This window comes from Balaenoptera physalus, assembly GCF_965194825.1.
Source record: "Balaenoptera physalus genome assembly, contig: HAP1_SCAFFOLD_2090, whole genome shotgun sequence".
Classification (NCBI taxonomy): domain Eukaryota; kingdom Metazoa; phylum Chordata; class Mammalia; order Artiodactyla; family Balaenopteridae; genus Balaenoptera; species Balaenoptera physalus.
In genome coordinates this window covers 28,651-47,667 of record NW_028124715.1, presented here as the reverse complement: position 1 = coordinate 47,667, position 19,017 = coordinate 28,651, and the positions used below count along the sequence as shown (strand labels likewise).

General features: G+C 36.7%; 1 protein-coding gene across 3 annotated transcripts; it reads right to left on the bottom strand.

Annotated features, from left to right (window-relative positions):
• Positions 1-1,230: 1,230 nt before the first annotated feature.
• LOC309654135 (V-type proton ATPase subunit B) lies at positions 1,231-18,593 on the bottom strand. Of its 3 annotated transcripts, XM_082478791.1 has the most exons (13): positions 17,518-18,593; positions 13,122-13,220; positions 11,927-12,020; positions 11,718-11,795; positions 11,108-11,247; positions 10,672-10,773; positions 10,197-10,294; positions 9,424-9,547; positions 7,681-7,831; positions 5,802-5,884; positions 4,420-4,524; positions 3,446-3,575; positions 1,231-1,509 (listed from the first exon to the last, which is right to left on the bottom strand). In XM_082478791.1, the coding sequence occupies exons 3-11, from the start codon at positions 11,931-11,933 to the stop codon at positions 4,483-4,485; spliced, it is 825 nt and encodes a 274-aa protein (XP_082334917.1). In that variant the 5' UTR covers positions 11,934-12,020; positions 13,122-13,220; positions 17,518-18,593; the 3' UTR covers positions 1,231-1,509; positions 3,446-3,575; positions 4,420-4,482. The 3 variants fall into 3 exon arrangements, with proteins under 3 accessions (XP_082334917.1, XP_082334918.1, XP_082334919.1); XM_082478792.1 differs by lacking the exon at positions 17,518-18,593 and having other exon boundaries at positions 13,122-13,284; XM_082478793.1 differs by lacking the exons at positions 11,108-11,247; positions 11,718-11,795.
• Positions 18,594-19,017: the final 424 nt, after the last annotated feature.

The following is a 19,017-nucleotide window of genomic DNA, read 5'->3' as shown; positions in this document are numbered from 1 at the left end:
TATTTGCTTGTTGCTATTGCTTTTCTGATTGGAAGATACAGAGTCACTTTAGGTAACTTCCATTTAATTTAATATTTATCTTCATTTTATATCCAGGTCACATTTTCTACATCAAAATATAATTATGCTGACTCCCCCCACCCCCTACACCCTCAGAGAAAAAAAGTGAAGAACTTTACACAACTTGAAAGAAAGATGGAATGCACAGAGAAGTTGCTACTGCACCCAAGTAACAAAGAACACAGAGAGACCAAACAGTAGACATGTCAGAAGTGCACAGAAGACAGCTCAGGGTGCGCAGCAGGAAGGAGGAGGAATTAAAAGACTAAAGCTTTTAAATGCTATCACTTGTGCCACAAGATTACCCTGAAAAGGCAGATAGGTCAGAAAGCAGGACCAAATAGGGGATTTTCCAAAGGCTGCTATCTAACAGAGTTTCAAATATCCATAGATTATATATATATATAAAAGATTCCATACACAGAAGAGCTTTCTCTTCCCCACCTTGCCTTTAGCATCCGGTCAACACTTTAGAAACTTAAAACCACTGTTAGCATATCCGAATGTAGAACCGATATAGGTTTTTTCTTTCTTAAAAAATTGTATCCCAACTCTTTCCAACCAAGAATTCTATTAATTATTTTCATTATGATTCCTCTGCATGGAAACCCAGTAAGGGATCATCAAGACAGGGCATCTCACTACTATCAGATCAATGCCAGTTGGGCAAAAGCTGCATGATTCTGTGTTACTCAGAGGGAGGGAGAACAGTAAGACACAGGAGTTGAAACTTATCCGCACCAAAGAGGAAAAGGAAACTCCTTTTCTAACCTATTCATTAAATAGGAAACAGCAGGTGGACAGGAAAAGCCATCTGCTTAGAGCAGACCCAGAGGCACACCAAAGTCTAAAAACAAGCGCTCAGGAAAGCGTCTCGGCTCGGAGAGGAAGCGTCTTTCAGACCCTATCTTGTCCCTAGTTTGGAGATCAAAGCATTGTCACTTCAGATAGTGATACTCTGGAGGGGGTGGACAGGGAAGTTCTGAGAGACCCAAATAATGAGGACACTAGGCAGCTAACTACACCACTACGTACAAATACACACATCAGTAAGAAAACTTCACCTCCAACCCTCAGCTACTTTAAACAAAGCACTGCAGTTCCAGGTTTTCGGAACAGGGGATATTTTAAAGTCTGTTAGCAGTTTAAAACATTGCAACACTGGCACAATTGTTACCTATTCTTTGTTTTTAATTACAGGGTAACACAGTAAACTCCAACACAAAGGTGGGGATGGGGGAGTGCAAAAGGAATAAAGAAAACAGAACCAGTATTTCACAAGAGCATCGAGCCAGCGATAAAGTAGCAGCTAATGCTTTGCAGAGTCTCGAGGGTAGAATTCGCTCAACGTGCTCTGAGGGATTCTCTTCAGCATTACTTTGGGGAAGATTCGGACCAGTTGCCAGCCAATGTCCAAAGTCTCATAGACAGTGCGGTTTTCGTAAGGACCTTACAAAAAATTGAGATTAGATGAATAAAGGCCAAGTACTTCCAACTTATCAGCGTTATTCAAAATTTACTGTTATGGGTCTAGCACTGTGAGCATGAAGTATAAAAAAGAGACACAAAGCAGTCAGGTCTCCCAGGACTGGATGTGACCAAATGTGGAAATGAGGGTCTAGACAGTAAGTACCCCCGGGAATCAGAGAAAAGGGAGAAAGCCCGCAGGTGAGACGTTGGGCGCGTGCGTGCGTGTGTGCGTGTGTGTGTTTAACAACGGGTGGGATCTAAAAACACTCCACGGAATAATGGAAACTAGACCCAGAGTTTTGTCCAGAGAGTAGTGAGAAAAGCAGTTTCCCAGCAACACAGGCTGACCTGAAGGAGGCTAGTACAGATACTTAGAAGGCCTTAAATGCCAATGAAGCACCTGAATAGGTCCACGTGAAAGTTTTCAAACTTGCTATTGCTATTATTATTTTTAATAGCAGAATCATTCTTATCCTGCAAATAAATCTCATTTTTTAACTAAGGAGTTAGAGTGGCTAGAGTTCTGCATTCTTTTCTCGACCAGAATAATTTTTATCTTTTTAAGATATTAAGGTTCTGCATAAATTTTTTTTTTTTTTTTTTCGAAAACCCAACAATCATATGTTCTGGGGATTTTGATGGTACTTAAAAAATGTATCACACAAATAGAAAAGTGCACAAATCCTAAGTGTGCAGCTGATGCATTATTCCAAAATAAACACATCGTTTGTAAGTATCACTGAGGTCAAAAATAGAGTTTACCAGCATTAGCAGGGGTGGTAGGGAAGAGACCAAACAAAACAGCTTGAAAGCCCTACACATGCTCTGTAATAAAAACAATTATAGACTTTTTAACAGAAGGACAATCAATAAAATTAATACTAAATTTACCCCGGCAATGGCACATAGAGAGTCAGGGAGACTGGTGAAGATGCTGGCACTAACGGCCAAGGATGATGGGACAAAGGTCTGGACTAGGTCTTGGGACACAAAGAGTCGTCAGAGATCAGCAGCTTCAACATCGCCCAGGAACTTGTCAAAATACAGGCTCTCTGGCCCCACCCACACCTACCGAATCACAATCTGCACTTCAACAAGATCCCTGGTAGATTCAAAAGCATATTCAACTTTGAGAAACACTGGCCTAAGTTTTTTTAATAGGAATGAAAAGAGAACAGGATAAGATGTTTCAAAGGAGAACAATGCAAATTAGCAAATATTTGATGACTGGAGAATAAATGAAGAGGGTTAAGAATGCCCAATTCCTGAGCTTGGGCTAACTAGGGTAATGGTCATGCCAGAGGTAGACAGAAATTGAAAAGGGAATTGCTAGGCAGGTGGTCAGTTGGGAAAAGACTTTGGTTCTCACCACGCTGAGCCAGAGAGGATGGTGGCATAAACACAGGCTTCCTAGCTGGAGATGAGGGATTAGAGCTTCAGAAAGAGGGTCAAGGCTCATACATAGCAAGTTAGTCATCAGCATAGGGGAAAAAAGCACAGAAAGAACAGGTAATTAAGCCTTTGGGAACATTAACAATTAAGAAGCAGGAAGATAAGAAATCAGGAGGATGAAAACAGAGGGACTGGGAAAGTCCAAAACCCCCAAAGCCAGAGGAGAGCATTGCAGACAGGTTAAGAGCGAGGAGAAGTGGCAATGGAGGTAGGAGAGCAGAAGGCCGGTTGTAAGGAAGATAAAAAATAAGACAGGAGCTAAATAAATGGATAAAGAAATTGAAGGTAGAGGGGAAGGAACCAGAGGGCTAAGAACGAAGACATGGCAGGCGGCTGGAAGAACCTCTTCTCTAATCAGAAGGAGAATTGTATGGAGACCAATGTAAATTCTCTCAGACTAGGAAAGAAGTCCTCAAAACTACATATGATGCTGTTTCTATTCATAGGAAAATAGTAATCTTACCCTGAGCAATGAAGTTCCTCCCAAACTTCTGCAGAAATTCCAAGTAAAGCACATCATCTGAGGTAAGGGCTTCTTCTCCAACTACGGCTTTCATGGCCTACACATCCTTACCAATAGCATAGCATGCATACTAAAGAGAAAAAAAGGTTTACATGAACCTTTATAAATGGTAACGGTACTCTGGGCATTGTAAGTGTATTGCTGTAGCTATCTTCACAGTATTTCACATTATTTCCAAACATAATTCACATATGCAAGTATTGGAAAGACTTTATTATACAGCAGTCTCACTAAGGAAGGAGTCTTCAGGCATGCAATACATAGACATTACTAACACTCTACAAAAAATACACTCCCTCAATATATCAATGAGCTTCCATTTTGTAGAGCATTTAAAAATCACAACTTACACAATAGGAGAAATCCATCTCTAAATTCTATTCCAAAAAAAAAATCTGTGTTATCAGTAGGTTTATTTGTCATTTCTACTTTAAGGTCAAATGTATTTTTCTTTAATTATGCTTGGTATACAATCTCAGGACTATAGAAACCAAGGATTTCATAGAATATACACAGCTGTATCCCTTAGCGTTCTGGTGATTGCCTAATATGTTAAACAAAAAATTAGTTAGAATAGTCTTTCAGAAGTACTCTATAATAAAGGTTACTAATAAAAACTTAATCGTCTTATGCCTTTTTTATTTAAAAACTACCTCATACAGCATTAGAGGTGGGTTTCAAGCATGTGATCTTTAATCTTTGTCATGAGCAGTTATCCTTATGAAAAAGACTGTTTGGCTCTAATGAATGTTTCTGTATTCCAGTATTCTATATTATATATTCTATATTAAAATTCTACTTTGATGGGGGGAGAAGAAAAGTGATATGGAAGAAAGACAAGAGGTATAAGACAGCAGCATGAACTGAGAAAGTATTCATTTCTTTAAACACAATCCTGGAAAAAACATACGTACCAGCTGGTTAGACACATCGGCGTGATCCTTTCTGGTCATACCTTCTCCAGTAGCAGACTTCATTCACTGAGACAACGAGGGCAGCACATTAATAGGCGGGTAAATCTTGGGTAAAAGGGGAAGGGGGAAAATATTATATTTAAGTACAAAATTCAAGCTTTACTGGTAGTAAAGGAGGATTTTGAAACTCATTTTTATTGCTTAAATTGCATAAAACTGCTACATTTGTTTCCTAGATGATTCCTAATATCTCTTCCTGGTAAGAAAAGGAAGTAAGAAACATTTTACAGGTTAAGATTTCTTTTTGAGAATCAAATCCAAAAAGTAAAATCTACAAAACAGTACAAGAGTCTATTAAAAAACTGAATTTTCAACATCTGCCTACAATAGCAAATCCAAATGGTCTTCTGAACTCTGACTCATAAAATCACACATAAAAAGATTAACAATAATTTCACCTAAAAGCTGGTATCAGAAGCTGGCATCTACTAAAGAACCGATAAAAAATCTGTTTTTGATTATTCAGTCATAAAAAAGAATGAAATCTTGCTGTTTGCAACATCATGGATGGACCTTTAGGGCACTATGCTAAGTGAAATAAGCCAGACAGAAAAAGATAAATACCATATAATCTCACATATATGGGACCTTAAAAAACAAACAAAAAAATGTCAAGCTCACGGATAGAGAACAGACTGGTGGCTGCCTGAGGCAGGGGATGAGTGAGCCAAATGGGTGAGGGAGGTTAAAAGGTACAAACTTCCAGTTATCAAATGAGTAAGTCATGGGGATGGAACTTTCACAGCATGGTGACTATGTACGTTAATAATACTGTATTGCATACTTAAAGGTAGCTAGAAGAGTGGCTCTTCAAAATTCTCATCACAAGAAAAAAAGTGTTGTAACTATGTGAGGTGGTGGATGTTAAGTGGACTTATTGTGGTGATCACTCTGCAACATCTACAAACATCAAATCATGACATTGTACACCTGCGACCAATGTAATGTTACGTCAATTATACCTCAATTAAAAACATTTTAACAATAAAAGACAAAGAAGAAACTCTGAAAAATCTGTTCTTGTATTAATAACAAAAGTGGTAGATTATACCGTTATGGAACAGAAGACCCAAAAAAGTTCTTTGAACAACTCACTCCATTTTAAGGCATAATAAAGAAAGTGGAAATTTAATTCTTAATTCTGGCACTCTTTTCCACACCAGGATTTTAGTATTACAGAAGTGACAATTTTATAGCCATATTAAAAACAATTCAATTTGATATTTTCTAAATAAATAATTCCTAAGAGCAACGTCAGAGTCACTAAAGAATAACTGAAGAATAGATCTGTAGGCTTAGAGCATCATTCAACTCTCAAATACCTGTCTGTTGTGTAGCTGTCTGTCCACATAGATCTGCCCCTCTGTAATATATCCAGTCAAGTCAGGGATGGGGTGAGTGATATCTACCAGAGAAAGACACCTGATGTTAGTTAAAGTGTCCATCTCATATAAACAAAACCACAGGAAGTCAATCTGCACTACTTAAAACAGTGCTATAGAAAATAGTTTCCTGTGATGATGGAAAAGTGCTTTATCTGTGCTGTCCAATATGGCAGCCACTGGTCAAATGTGGCTACTGAACATGTGAAATGCGGCTAATGTGACTGAAAAACTTTATTTCAAGCTTTATCTGATTTTAATGAACTTTAGAACTTAAACAGCCAAATGTGGCTAGAGGTTACCGTATTGGCCAGTCTCACTTATTTGGTTGCAGCACAGTTAGACATGTGTTGGCACAAGTTAAATTAGCTATCTTCATAAAAAGTACTATTTCTCCTAGTTATGCTCTCTCTCCCCCAAATATAAAGTTCCATTTTAAACACAAAGTTCATTTGCAGAGATTTGCCAATTTGATGTACACTGAGAGAACATTCTCAGTCCATAAGCTATCCCAGAGGGATACACAACATTTCAACATGGAAAATACGGAGAGGCTCAACAAGTTAAGCAACACTACACAGGCAGCACCACGCAGGTCCTACAGAGCAAGACATCTCTAAGTCTGTTAAATTACAGAGAGTAATTTTGTAGCTACTTCCTTGGAACAAATCATTTTCACATCAGAGGTAGTATTCAGACTGCCTGGGTTTTTTTGTTTTTGTTTTTTTTTTTAATTTATTAATTTATTTACTTTTGGCTGTGTTGGGTCTTCGTTGCTGCGCAACGGCTTTCACTTGTTGCGGTGAGCGGGGGTGGGGGGGCTACTCTTCATTGCGGTGCGCGGGCTTCTCGTGGTGGCTTCTCTTGTTGTGGAGCACAGGCTCTAGGCATGCGGGCTTCAGTAGTTGTGGCGCACGGGCTCAGTAGATGTGGCGCACAGGCTTAGTTGCTCTGCAGCATGTGGGATCTTCCCGGACCAGGGCTGGAACCCGTGTCCCCTGCATTGGCAGGCGGATTCTTAACCACTGTGCCACCAGGGAAGCCCCTGCCTGGGTTCTAAAGCCGCCACTTCCTAACTGTGACACTGTACCTCCCTGTGCCTCACACGAGAGCATCTAAAAAGTCGCTATGAAGATCAAATGAGTCAAAACTTACAAAACACTTAGAACAGTGCTCAGTTATAATGAGTTATTACTTTCTGAAAATAGTTTGAAAAAGTGTTTTTAAAAGACTGAGATAAAGACAAAAAGACACTAACATAAGGGGAATGCTGCAAGTCTCACCCGGGAGCTGCTGGGCATACCTCCAGGCAGGCACTGCACTGTGCACTTACACACACATGAGAAAACCAAGTAATTTTTAGCAAGTCTTTGATGATCGTTCTATCTCTAGAGTCTCGTGGCATTTACCATTTGTGCTCCGTATCTGGCACTTTGACTACCTTAAATTACTGATGCACAGACATTTAAAAAATATCCAACTAGAATGAGAGGCTTACATTAAGTAGAGCCCATACATTTTTTTAAAAATTCGTTTCTTTCATCTAGACCAGTGTCCTGCAAATAGTAGACACTAAATACTAGCTAATAAATAAAAATTAAAAATTAAAATTACAAGAAAATTTTTCTACAAAAGAATAATAATTATGGGTAGTTTTGAAATGAAAAATTTTATTAGAAACAAATCACTAGGTAAGGTAAACTTCTGGAGGATAAACTCTCAAAAGAATTTCAACTCAAAAAGATAGATGGTCTTCTCTCTTAAAATCAAAGTCCTTACAACGATTAGGGATGCTATAATCCAAAGACCCAAAATTTACCATCGTTAGGCATGGTGAGAATAGGAATTTGAGTAATAGAGCCATTTCTACCTTCCACTCTACCAGCGCGTTCATATAGTGTGGCTAAATCTGTATACATGTAACCTGGGAAACCTCGTCGACCAGGAACCTCTTCCCTGGCTGCTGAAACCTGACAGTGAGTCAAGGAGAACTGTATCACATACCAGAAAATGAAAATTAAAGCTTGGTTGGAAAACATTTGTTTGAACATGCCAAATTACAAAGTTGGAAATATCATCTTATTCGTTTTAAATATCACCTCTAGAAACGATTTAGAAAAATCTAGCGACATAAATTCAGATTATTCTGCAACAAAAATGTTGACAATTGGGGACCAGAAGTTTTTTTGCTAAAATCATACTGCCATAACACAAATCTTCAAATAGCTGGCTAGAAGAAAATCTGCTTGCAATTTTATAAATCAAAGGTTTTAAAACTAAGAGAACAGTCTCAGTTCACAAGGTTTCCTTCATGTTATGGATCTTGCCAGATTTACATAAGCTAATCCTGAAAAGATCAAAAGGGAAGGAAATACATATATCAGAAATCATCTGATGCACTTTACATACATTATTTAATTTAATCCTCACAACAACCCTATGAGGAAGTTAATGTTATTAACCCCAACTTACAACCGCAATCAAGGGCCAGATGATTTCCCTGGATCACCGCACAAGACAAGAATAGTAATAAATGGTCTTTCTCTTAGAGACATGCACACTAGAATATATGCATACATTTTAATCTACAGCCAACAAGAACTGTGAGTCATTAAGCCCAACTTCTAACTGCTACTTTGGTTCCTCCAAGAGTATGCTCCAGCAGTGCTACTCAAAGTGTGGCCTGCCTGCAGACCAGCTTTTATCAACGTGAAAGGAGATAATGCAGAAAGCAAGATAAACATACAGAAAACTTTAGTGGCAATTTGATAGAATAATTGTCTGTCGAATCTAATAATACTAATAAAAGGGTTTGTAAATTGTTTTTTTTTTTTTAATTTTCACTTTTCTAATACTTATTTTTACTGCCTTTTAGAAAAGTATCTGTGATGGATGGGAGAAAAGAAGTCCTTCGATGAAAAAGCGCTGTAGCCGAGTGAGATATGATGATGGATCTTAGGGAATCTTAAGCTAGATATTTATAAAGCCTGTCTCTTCAAAAGTCTTCTTCCCTTTTTTGCACACTTAAAAGAGCAAGTCACTCAAAATTTCAGTAACTTGCATTAGAACAAACACCCCACACTTCTGGATGGTAACTGCTAGAATCTTATATTGTTTCTAAATAATCACTGAGTTTTCTAAAGGAAAAAAAAGTTCTGAAGAGGGTTCTGCCACAGTATAGTCTTTACTTATGTAAATAAATAAAAACTTACATCATTAAAAATGGAATTCTTGAAAAGGGCTAAAAACTGACAGTCTGGACAGAGACAGAACTACCTGGGAGAGTAACTGATTAAATAGCTTGCATCATTTACTCTAAGAATCCAGTCTTAACCAATGGAGACAGTGAGAGTATGATAAATAGGCTAATAATTTAAATCTCGTCCTCTAATCATTTCAACTAGGTTGACAAAAGTAATATTTTCTTTTCTGATTAATTAAGGTATTCTACTAATATATGAGCAATGCATTTTAAAAAACATGATTTAAAAAAAAATGAAAACTTGCAGAGGGACAAGATAACCCTGACAAGATAATCCATTTTAATTAAGAAAAAAATTACCTCTCGAAGTGCTTCAGCATAAGAACTCATGTCTGTTAGGATAACCAATACATGTTTCTCACACTGATAGGCCAGGAAGTCGGCCGTGGTTAGAGCCAAGCGAGGAGTGATAATTCGCTCAATACTGAAATGAAACATTAAGTCCTACGTCACTCAAACAAAAAGGCCAAAAAAAACACAAAATGATTCCAGAAATAATAGTACAGTCTCCCTTTTAAAGTTTCACATAAATTGAGGAAGGTTAAGCAATTATTACTTTAAAAGTTCTTAAGTAAGGCAGAGTTCTTTTATGCATTTACATAATAAGAATTACTTAGTGCTACACAGCTAAATTGATTTATTTGATAAATGCCCCATAATTTCTCAGAACTATATAGTTCTCAAAACTGAGCAAGAAAGGAAGAGAGAGAGAAGGAGAAAGGGATGAAAGAAGTAGGGGCCAGATTTTGCAGGTAAGAGGAAAAGGTCATTTATTGAGTATGGACTGTGTGCTAGGTAACTTACACTATTATCTCATTTCATATGCACAACAACTCTGTGAGACAAGTATTATTTATCACATTTTATGAAAGAAGACACTGAGCTTCACAGCCTAAGTGACTTACCCAAAACCAAATAACTTGCAAGAAGCAGAGCTGGAATTTAAATACGGTTATCTCATACCTAGGCCTGTGCAGCTTTCACTCTAATGTTCTACCTCCTTAGTGTAAGGTGACATTTTTGACCAGAAGGCTGCATGAATAGGGGGAAAACAGCTCTATTTGTTTACTTACGTTGGGTCGTTAGCCAAGTTCAAAAAGAGGCAGACGTTGTCCATTGAGCCACTTTCTTCAAAGTCAGGTTTGAAGAACTGGGCAGTTTCCATGTTTACCTAAATGGCAATGACTTCATCAGTGCTGGGAGAAGAAAAATTCTCAATATTTCTTTCTTTCTTTCCCCCCCCCCCAATATTTATTTCTGATGAAGGCCAAGCTATAGATCTGCACTGCTCCTTCTTTTAAAGGTTCAAGTACCCCCAAAACGTTCACAAAAGCCAACAGAGTAAACAGCTTGCTTTGGGCACAAAGGGAATTATTTTTACATTCCACAGTCAAATGCTAAATACTAATCCATGGTTTGCCCAAAATGCCAACTTGCAACTTCTCTGCCTAGAGATAAATCGAATAATATATGTGTAGTTTTCTACATTGTTCTAAGAACACAAGCACTTTTACATTTCATACTAAAACAGAAAAAGATAATACTTACACCCATAGCAGCAAATACAATCGCAAAATTTTCCTCACTGTAGTCCACTACATCTTTGGATTTTTTTACCAAACCAGCCTGGCGACAGATTTGAGCTGCAATCTGATGAGGAGTACAAAAGAACCAAGTTAAAATCTAAAATAATATTTCTACAACAAAATAATTTTACCCTAAACTTTGGGGAACTGTAATCATAAATGAAACTGGGTTGTCTTAAAGGGCTTTACCCAATGAAACTATTTTGTAATTTTTGCAGATTCCTAAGAGTAAGCAAGAAGTCAGATATGTGTAGATAAAGAGTCAATGTAATTGGATTATATAAACAGTAACATTGGGCATTTACCTTGAAAATCCTATATTTGGTTTCTCACTAAGAGTGAAGCACTCGGAAATTCTTTCTCCTTAAATTTCATACCAAACAGATTCTAGGTCTCACCGCATTGTGCGGTAAGCCAGCAGCAGAGAAGATAGGAATTTTCTGCCCCCTAGCAATACTGTTCATGCCATCTATGGCCGAAATGCCGGTCTGAATCATCTCCTCTGGATAGATCCGACACTGAGGATTGATTGGCTGGCCTAATGCATTTCCAAAAGGGAAAATTTTAATATGTCTCTACATTAAGACTACAACCATATAAAGCATATAAAGCATTTCTTTCTACTCTTAAAAAATCAGTTATTTTTGAAATCTGAAACTGTTTAAATATTCTTTTCCATTAATCTTTTGTAGATTCACAAATTATATGGTAGTAAAGTGAAATGTAATGTATAGCAAATAAGAGAGAAATCCTAATTTCAAAGCCAGTATGGCTTTTACATCTCAGATATATCCTGGTGATATTTTACAATAAATAAAATATAAAAATTTAAGATAACCTCAAGGAAAAATAAATTTATTAAATAATAAACAAAACATAATTAATCAAACATGGAGTATGTTGGTTATCTACTTAAAGTATCATAAAAATCACCCTTTCTCTGACAAAGGTATAAGATAGGTAGATGCTATTTTCCCCAAAACACAGAAACCCATTTTCTGTCCCTACCCATGATATCAAGGAAGTCTTCAGCCAGTACAACAGGACCTCTGTCGATGGGTTTTCCTGAGCCACTGAATACCCGACCTGGTAAACAGTAACGAGACAGTACAGAGTGGACAATGACTCAAATCTTCACAATCTTTAAAAAGACTTCCTGCAAAGACGTTAAAAAGGAAGCAGATCTCTGCTCAGCATGAATAATAATATCCGTTTACCAAGCATATCCTCAGACACTGGCGTTCGGAGAATATCCCCAGTAAACTCACAGGATGTCTTCTTGGCATCTATACCTGAAGTCCCTTCAAATACCTATCAAGAGAGAAAAGTAAACAGAAGGGTAAAGGAAATTTAGATCATAAGCGCTTAAGATTTATTTGTCAGCCCTTATAAAGTAAAACACATCAACGTATATACTACTTGTAGCCTCATGACTGAAGACGTGTTCATGGTGGACGACGAACCAAACTGTCAACCTCTGACCCAGAGTCATGCCTGCAGCCAAATCCATCAAGCAAGCTAAGAATGGTGTTTACATTTTTAAAGGGTTGTTTTTTAAAAAAAAAGGAAAAGAAAGCATAAGAACATGCATCAGAGACCTTAGGCACAACCCTCACAAAGTCTAAAAAATTTACTATCTGGCCCCTTACAGAAATTCTGCTGACCTCTGCTCTAGATTACTTTTTAGGGCAATATGTTATTTGAGAAAACTGGCACTTCCTATAATCAGTAACATTAAAAACTAGGAATTATCAGAGACAATTTAAAGGAGTAGACTCAGATCTCATTTTGGTTTCAGCCCATAAGCTCTGAATTCTACTTTTCATCTCTCCCCTTCTATGTGACTGTTTCATTTTATCCATTAAAAAAATTTTTTTAAAAAGCCATTTTACCAGTGGAGCTATTGGGCTAGAATGGATATTGGTGGCTGGCATTTAGCAAGAAAACATGAAAAAATACTTTTCTTCCCTCACAGCCAGTAAACAGTCGGGTCCCTGGCTTAAGATTTTTCACCTTCATGATGGTGCAAAAGCAATACACATCTGGTAGAAACCGTACTTCAGAAAAATCACATGAGAAAAAAAAAAATCACATGAGATATTTAACATTTTATTATAAAATAGGCTTTGTGTTATATGGTTTTGTGCAATCGTATGCTAATATAAGTGTTCTGGGCACCTTTAATGTAAGCTAAGCTAAGCTATGATGTTCGGTAGGTTCTGTGTACTAAATGCATTTTCAACTTACGATATTTTCAGCTTATGATGGGTGTATCAAGATGTCACCCCACCTATAAGTTGATGAAGATCTGTATACTTATGTGATAATTACTAAAAAGAACTATTGGTGTTTCTTATGTTTGTTGTGATCAGAAAAACGTTCAACTGGCCAGGTTTTGAAAGCGATGCTTACCTGAACCACTGCTTTGGAACCACTAACTTCTAGAACTTGCCCACTCCTCTTCGTGCCATCAGGTAGTGTTAAGTGCACAATCTCAGCATATCTGGGAAACTAAATAGGAAAAAAATAAAGGCTCAATAACCAACATTTTAAAAGCTCCTCAAAATACTCTATATGCTCTGTCTTTCACAGCACGTATGCACATGCAGACCCCACACCTCCCCGAAGCACACAGGTATACATCCAGAGTTTAGAATATCCTCAGGTAGTGTAAGTCCTTAGAACACTGATCACTGGCACATATACTGGCAAACACAGCATAAGGTACAGAGAGAAGGATCTTAAATCTATGAAACCACGGCAATTAAATTCTTTGCTTCTGTGTGTATGTTTTTAAGCTTTGAGACTACAGAAAGTTAAAAAACTATGTTCCCACTACTCAGAAATGATGTTTGCTTCTGGGCTGTGTAATCACCTTGTGCCTTGGGAGGACAGGAATAAAATGCAACTGAACAATAAAATAATTACTATTATAATAAATAATGCTAATATTCCCTCCTCAATCTAATTCTCCTAACCAGAAATGTATTCCTCTAATCCATTTTTAATATTTTAAATTGCATGTTTCCAAAAATATACTGTAGTGTTTCACTTACCTAAATGGCAACATACTAAATGTATCATCCTGCAACTCGTTTTTTTCCCACTTCACCGTATGTTTTGGATCTGTCATAGTCATATTTACCTTATTTGATGAACAGAATCTTTTGAAAAATGCATCACTACGTTGTGTGATGTGAAGGAAAACATCTGCCAATGCATCTGTGAATCAACACTGACTGTAGGACACTTATTCTGGCGATGCTAATATGAATAAATGGGCATCTAGAATCAATGTTAGAACAGATATAGCTAAAATAAAATCAAGTGACACTACATTTTATTCAGCTGTTCTTCTACCACTGGTGTTCAAGGTTGTTCCAAATTTAAACTACTACAAACATGCTGCAATGAACATTCTCACATGTGGGCCCAAGTTTCCCTAAGGTAGCTGGTTCCGTAGTGGTGGGCTATAGGCTGTGTCCATTGTTATGTGAAATTACTCTGCAAAGGAACCTTTTACTTTACAAACTCCCTAGTAGGATAGAAAAGTATCTTTTCCCTACATCTTTGTCAATCTTACATTATTAAACTTTAATTTTTACCATTTTGATAAAATAAAAAATAGTATCTTTCAATTTGCATTTTCCTGATTCTACTAATATTGAGCATCTTTTCATGTTTACTGACAATTCAGACTTCATTTCCTATAATGGCCTTGTTAATAATATCTTTTCCTCGCTTTTCAACTACATCTGCTTCTTCTTATTTACTTTTAGGTAAGTTTCATAGATTCTGGATATCAATCCTTTTGCGAACATCTGCTCCCAGTCTTCCTTGTCTTTTAATTTTGTTTATGGTATCCTATCATACAGAAGTTTTTGCAATAAAATGACTTGTTTTCCTTTATGATTTGTGTCTTTTGTGTAGGAAAACCTTCCAACCTGAAGTCATAAAAATGGCCTTCTATACTGTCTTCTAATAGGTTTTTCATGTTTTGGTCTTTAATCCATCTGGATTTATTTTTGGTATGTAATTTTATTTTTCTCATTTTTATCTTTATTTTTCATACAGGAAGCCAAATACCCCAACAATATTTACGGAGTAGCACAAATGTAATTTGTGCTACAAGTAGCACGACTTGTAATGTAGCCTTTATCATTTACCAAGTCAAATTCTCAGGTGTGAGGAGAGTTGGTTTTAAGAATTTTAACTTTGCTCCACTGAACTATCTGCTTACTCCCTCACCAAATCTTTATTCTTACTGTATTTCTAACTGATTTTGTTACCTGGAGAGAATCAACATCTTTTCTATTCTGAGTCTTTCCATTCATGAATGTGGAATCTCCAGTTATTTGAAGTCTTCTTTTATGTCTTTCAACAAAGTTTCACAGTTTTTTGTAAAAAGTTCCTAATTATTCTAGTAGTTACTTCTGGCATACAAAACACTACTGATTTCTATAGACATCCTCTGTATCCGGCAACACTGTTTTACACCATTGTTTCTAATAGTTTGTCCACTGAATGACTTGTGTTTTCTGTTTAGTTAATCATACCGCCGAGAAATGCTGACAGCTGTGCCTCTTCCTTGTGATCCCTTCTCCCCGCAGCACTGATCAGGGGCCAAGCGCAGAGACAGAACACAGACGGACAGCGGTGCTGACAACAGCGGTCCTCACCTTGGTCCTGATTTAAATGGGAAGGTTGCTAGAGGCTCTCCTTAAGTACGCTGTTTGCTGTAGGTTATGGTGGATATCCTTAAAGAGGTTTTAAACGTTTGTTCTAGCCCTTATTTCTAAGACCACCTTCTTCTTTTGTTTTGTTTTGTTTTTTAGAAACAAGTAATTTTATCAGGTACATACTCCGTATTTACTGAGAAGAGCATAAGCTTTTCTAGCTTAATCTATGAATGAACTGAATTATACTGACATTCGCTAATATCAAATCATCTTTGTATTACTGGGATAAATTCTACTTTGTCATAATTCTGTTGAGTTTTTAAAGTGTATTTTTGCTAATATCCAATACATGAGAACATTTTTATTAAGAATTTTGGAATCTGTGCTTGTAAATGAGACTAGCTACATTGTTTCTTTTCTGATACTAGCCTTTGTCTGGTTTGGGAATCAAAGATGTGCTACCTTCAGAAAATGAGTTGGACAGCAGTCTCCATCATCATCTATTCTGATACAATTTGTATAAAATTATCTATTCCTTGATCCTATGTGTATGTTTTAAGTTAAAAACAGGAGCCAAAAACTAAAAACAAACAAAAAACACTCTAAATCTGGTGGTATAAAGCCATTCTTACAACTACATAAACTTTATTTACCAGTTTTTCCTCAGCTGGAGTTATACCCCAAACAAACATTCAATAAAACTTTTTCAGCTTTCTTAAAATTACTTCCCCCAAGATGTTTTCTAAGTCCTTCCCATTATTGACTCTCATAGCATCCTGCACTCACCCTTCATAGCACTTACCAATTAGACACTTACGTATTTGTATTGTGTATTTTTGGTGCTGAGTTCAGCGCTTAACATAGTTGAAGCATGAATATTTTTAACTGTTTTTGAAAATATATTTACTAATATAAAAGCTCCATATTTTTAAAATATGAGTCAACAATTTTATCCAATAAAAAGTATATAAAAAAGAAGAAATAAAGGACAAAAAAGCAAATAATGCTTTCAATACTTCCCCCCAAAATAAAAGTGTATGCTTCATCCTTTCACAAAATATTAACGGGCTCCTGCCTAAACCCTGTACAACTTGTATACTGAGGCTTTGAATCAAACTGCAGACTAGTATGAAACTGTGGCCAGGAGTAAGCTATATGCTTAATCTTGCAATTAATTTGTATAGGTACCTTGTCATGCACAAAAATATCTTAGAGATAAAGCTGAAGAGACAGTGCACTTTGCCCTTTCCTTTAAGAAATGGTTTTCATTTTATTTTCTGCTTCCAGAGGGGCCACATGCCAAACATACTTCTGCCATTACTTCTCTCCACAAACTCATAACTGTGTACCTTTCCCCCTCATCCACTCCCAACAACAACCAATGCAGAATTACTGTTCTACAGAGCATATTATACAAATTATCTCCTCTGAAGATAGTTTAATCACTGAACTCAGGCAGGCGGCTTCACCCAGGGTGAAGTCTATTCAATTATAGACTATATTCTATGCCTCTTTTTCTAAGATAATTCTTATGTATAGGTGTGGCTAAAAAAAACCCCATGTAACTAAAGAGTCTTTCAACAAACTGAATAAGTAAAAACTATTCTCTGCTTTATGGTTTTAGTCACTGTTGAGATAATCTGTTGTTTATTCATTACTTGAATACCAGTGTCAGGCCCTCAAAGACAAAAGTAACATTGTTTACTCACTCAAAGACCTTAAAATTTAGTAGAGAAGACAAAAATGTAACAAGTAGTTAGAACACACAGTAGTCTATGACAAGAGCCACAAGATACAGTATATATAAATAATATCCTACAAGTCATAAAACACACAAATATTACTGTTGTTTTCCTAATAAACCTGTGAGGTATGATTAACAAACAAATAAAATTTTAAATTTTACAGACAAGGGACTCAAAGCCACAAACAGAATCCACAACAGATCCAGTACTAGAATCCCATCTTCTGACTTCGGACCTAAAATTCTTGTCTCCATATAGCACTGACATTCCGACCAAGGAATGGCTTAAAAGAATCATAACAAAAAACTTAAAGTGTACTAAACAGTACTTAATACTATGCTTTTAACTTCTTAAATGGTTAGACGATAATGATAGTGGTATTACCTTAACATGATCTAAGATCACTAGTAGACCATTAACTCCCGATACTGTCTTGTATGCTGGAAAGAAACACAAAAAAGTCAGTTCTTGTCAAACAGGACAACAGTCGAAATGACCTCTCTGGTATTACCAAAAAGAACCTCTCTCTACTTTATCGTATCTATTATTATATGGAACACTCAAAAAGTATGAAATTTTTCATTGAATTGATAAAATATGCCTGCATCTGTACAACTTCTCATAATCCCCTTCATCAAACCAAAAACATGTTTAATTCTTACTATAAGTCACATTGTTTCAAGGACCCAGAATACAAAAACAAAGGTAAAGAGGGAGAGTTCCCACAAGAGTTCACAATTTTATATGGAGAAGGGGGAGGTAAGGGCTCTACCAGAGGTGTGCTGAGGGTCTGTGGGAGCACAGGAAAGACCCTGCAATGGTTCTCACTTAGAAGAGAAAAGAAAAAGCTTTACAGAAAAGGTAGCACTTAGCAAAGTAGATAGAGAAGGAGAAGGGAATCCTTAACTTTAAGCAGAAGTGACAAAACTCACAAAAGAAATCTGACAAAATGTAGTCTGTTAAGATAAAATGCCATGATTAAATAGTATCATAAAAACTATGAAAAAAAAAGGAGTTTATGAAGGAGGATGGAATGAAAGGTCAGAGATCATATAAGTATCCTTTAAAAAAAAAAAAGTCAAACGTTACTGTCATTGTAGAAGCTTTTATTTTCTACTGCAAATTATGCCCTAGCAACAAACTACCCAAATCTCTCATTTTAGAAAGGAGGTAGCTGTCATTGAATTGTATCACACCTACATACATGCCGAGTATAATGAATGGTAATCAGGTATAAATCAGAACAGTCAGGAAAGCAATTCTAACAATGTCAGAATTAACTAAATTTCATGATCAGAAAAGCTGAAAAAACAAATGAAGTGTTTACAAGACCTAAAATAATGTATAAGAAGCTGTCAACCAACTGGGAATTTTTCACTTGCTTGATTTCTTATGATGTCTTAGACAGAAATTTCTGGCATGAATGTAGACTCCCAAGAATGAGGAAACCATTTAATAACCAGTCTTCAGAATAAACCGGGCTTCAGAATTTAAAAACATAACTTCTTTAGCCAGGAAGCAAGTGCCCTGGTAGAAACACTGAGACAGGGAAGGCGAGCACTGTCACGAACCCTAGTCTTTCATACTGAGGACCTTTAAATCCTCACATTAAATATTTGCTTGAAGACATTTGTAATTGTAATGATCAACAGAGGCTCCTAATTACTTCTTTTTTTTTCAACCTTAGATAAAAAGCAAGTCACAAATTTTAAATGTTAAGTTACTTAAATGGATGGCAATGTAAACAAGTTAATCATGCCTCCAAGATTATTAGAAATATCCCAGTTGTTGGGGCTTCCCTGGTGGCGCAGTGGTTGAGAATCTGCCTGCTAATGCAGGGGACACGGGTTCGAGCCCTGGTCTGGGAAGATCCCACATGCCGCG

What these genes read in the sequence shown, in the direction of transcription:
- LOC309654135 (XM_082478791.1), bottom strand. An exon ending in AGACTTCCTTGATATCATGG is followed by an intron (nt 11,248 to 11,717) that starts GTAGGGACAGAA and finishes GAAATGCATTAG; the next exon opens with GCCAGCCAATCAATCCTCAG. An exon ending in ATGCTGAAGCACTTCGAGAG is followed by an intron (nt 7,832 to 9,423) that starts GTAATTTTTTTC and finishes ACTCACTGTCAG; the next exon opens with GTTTCAGCAGCCAGGGAAGA.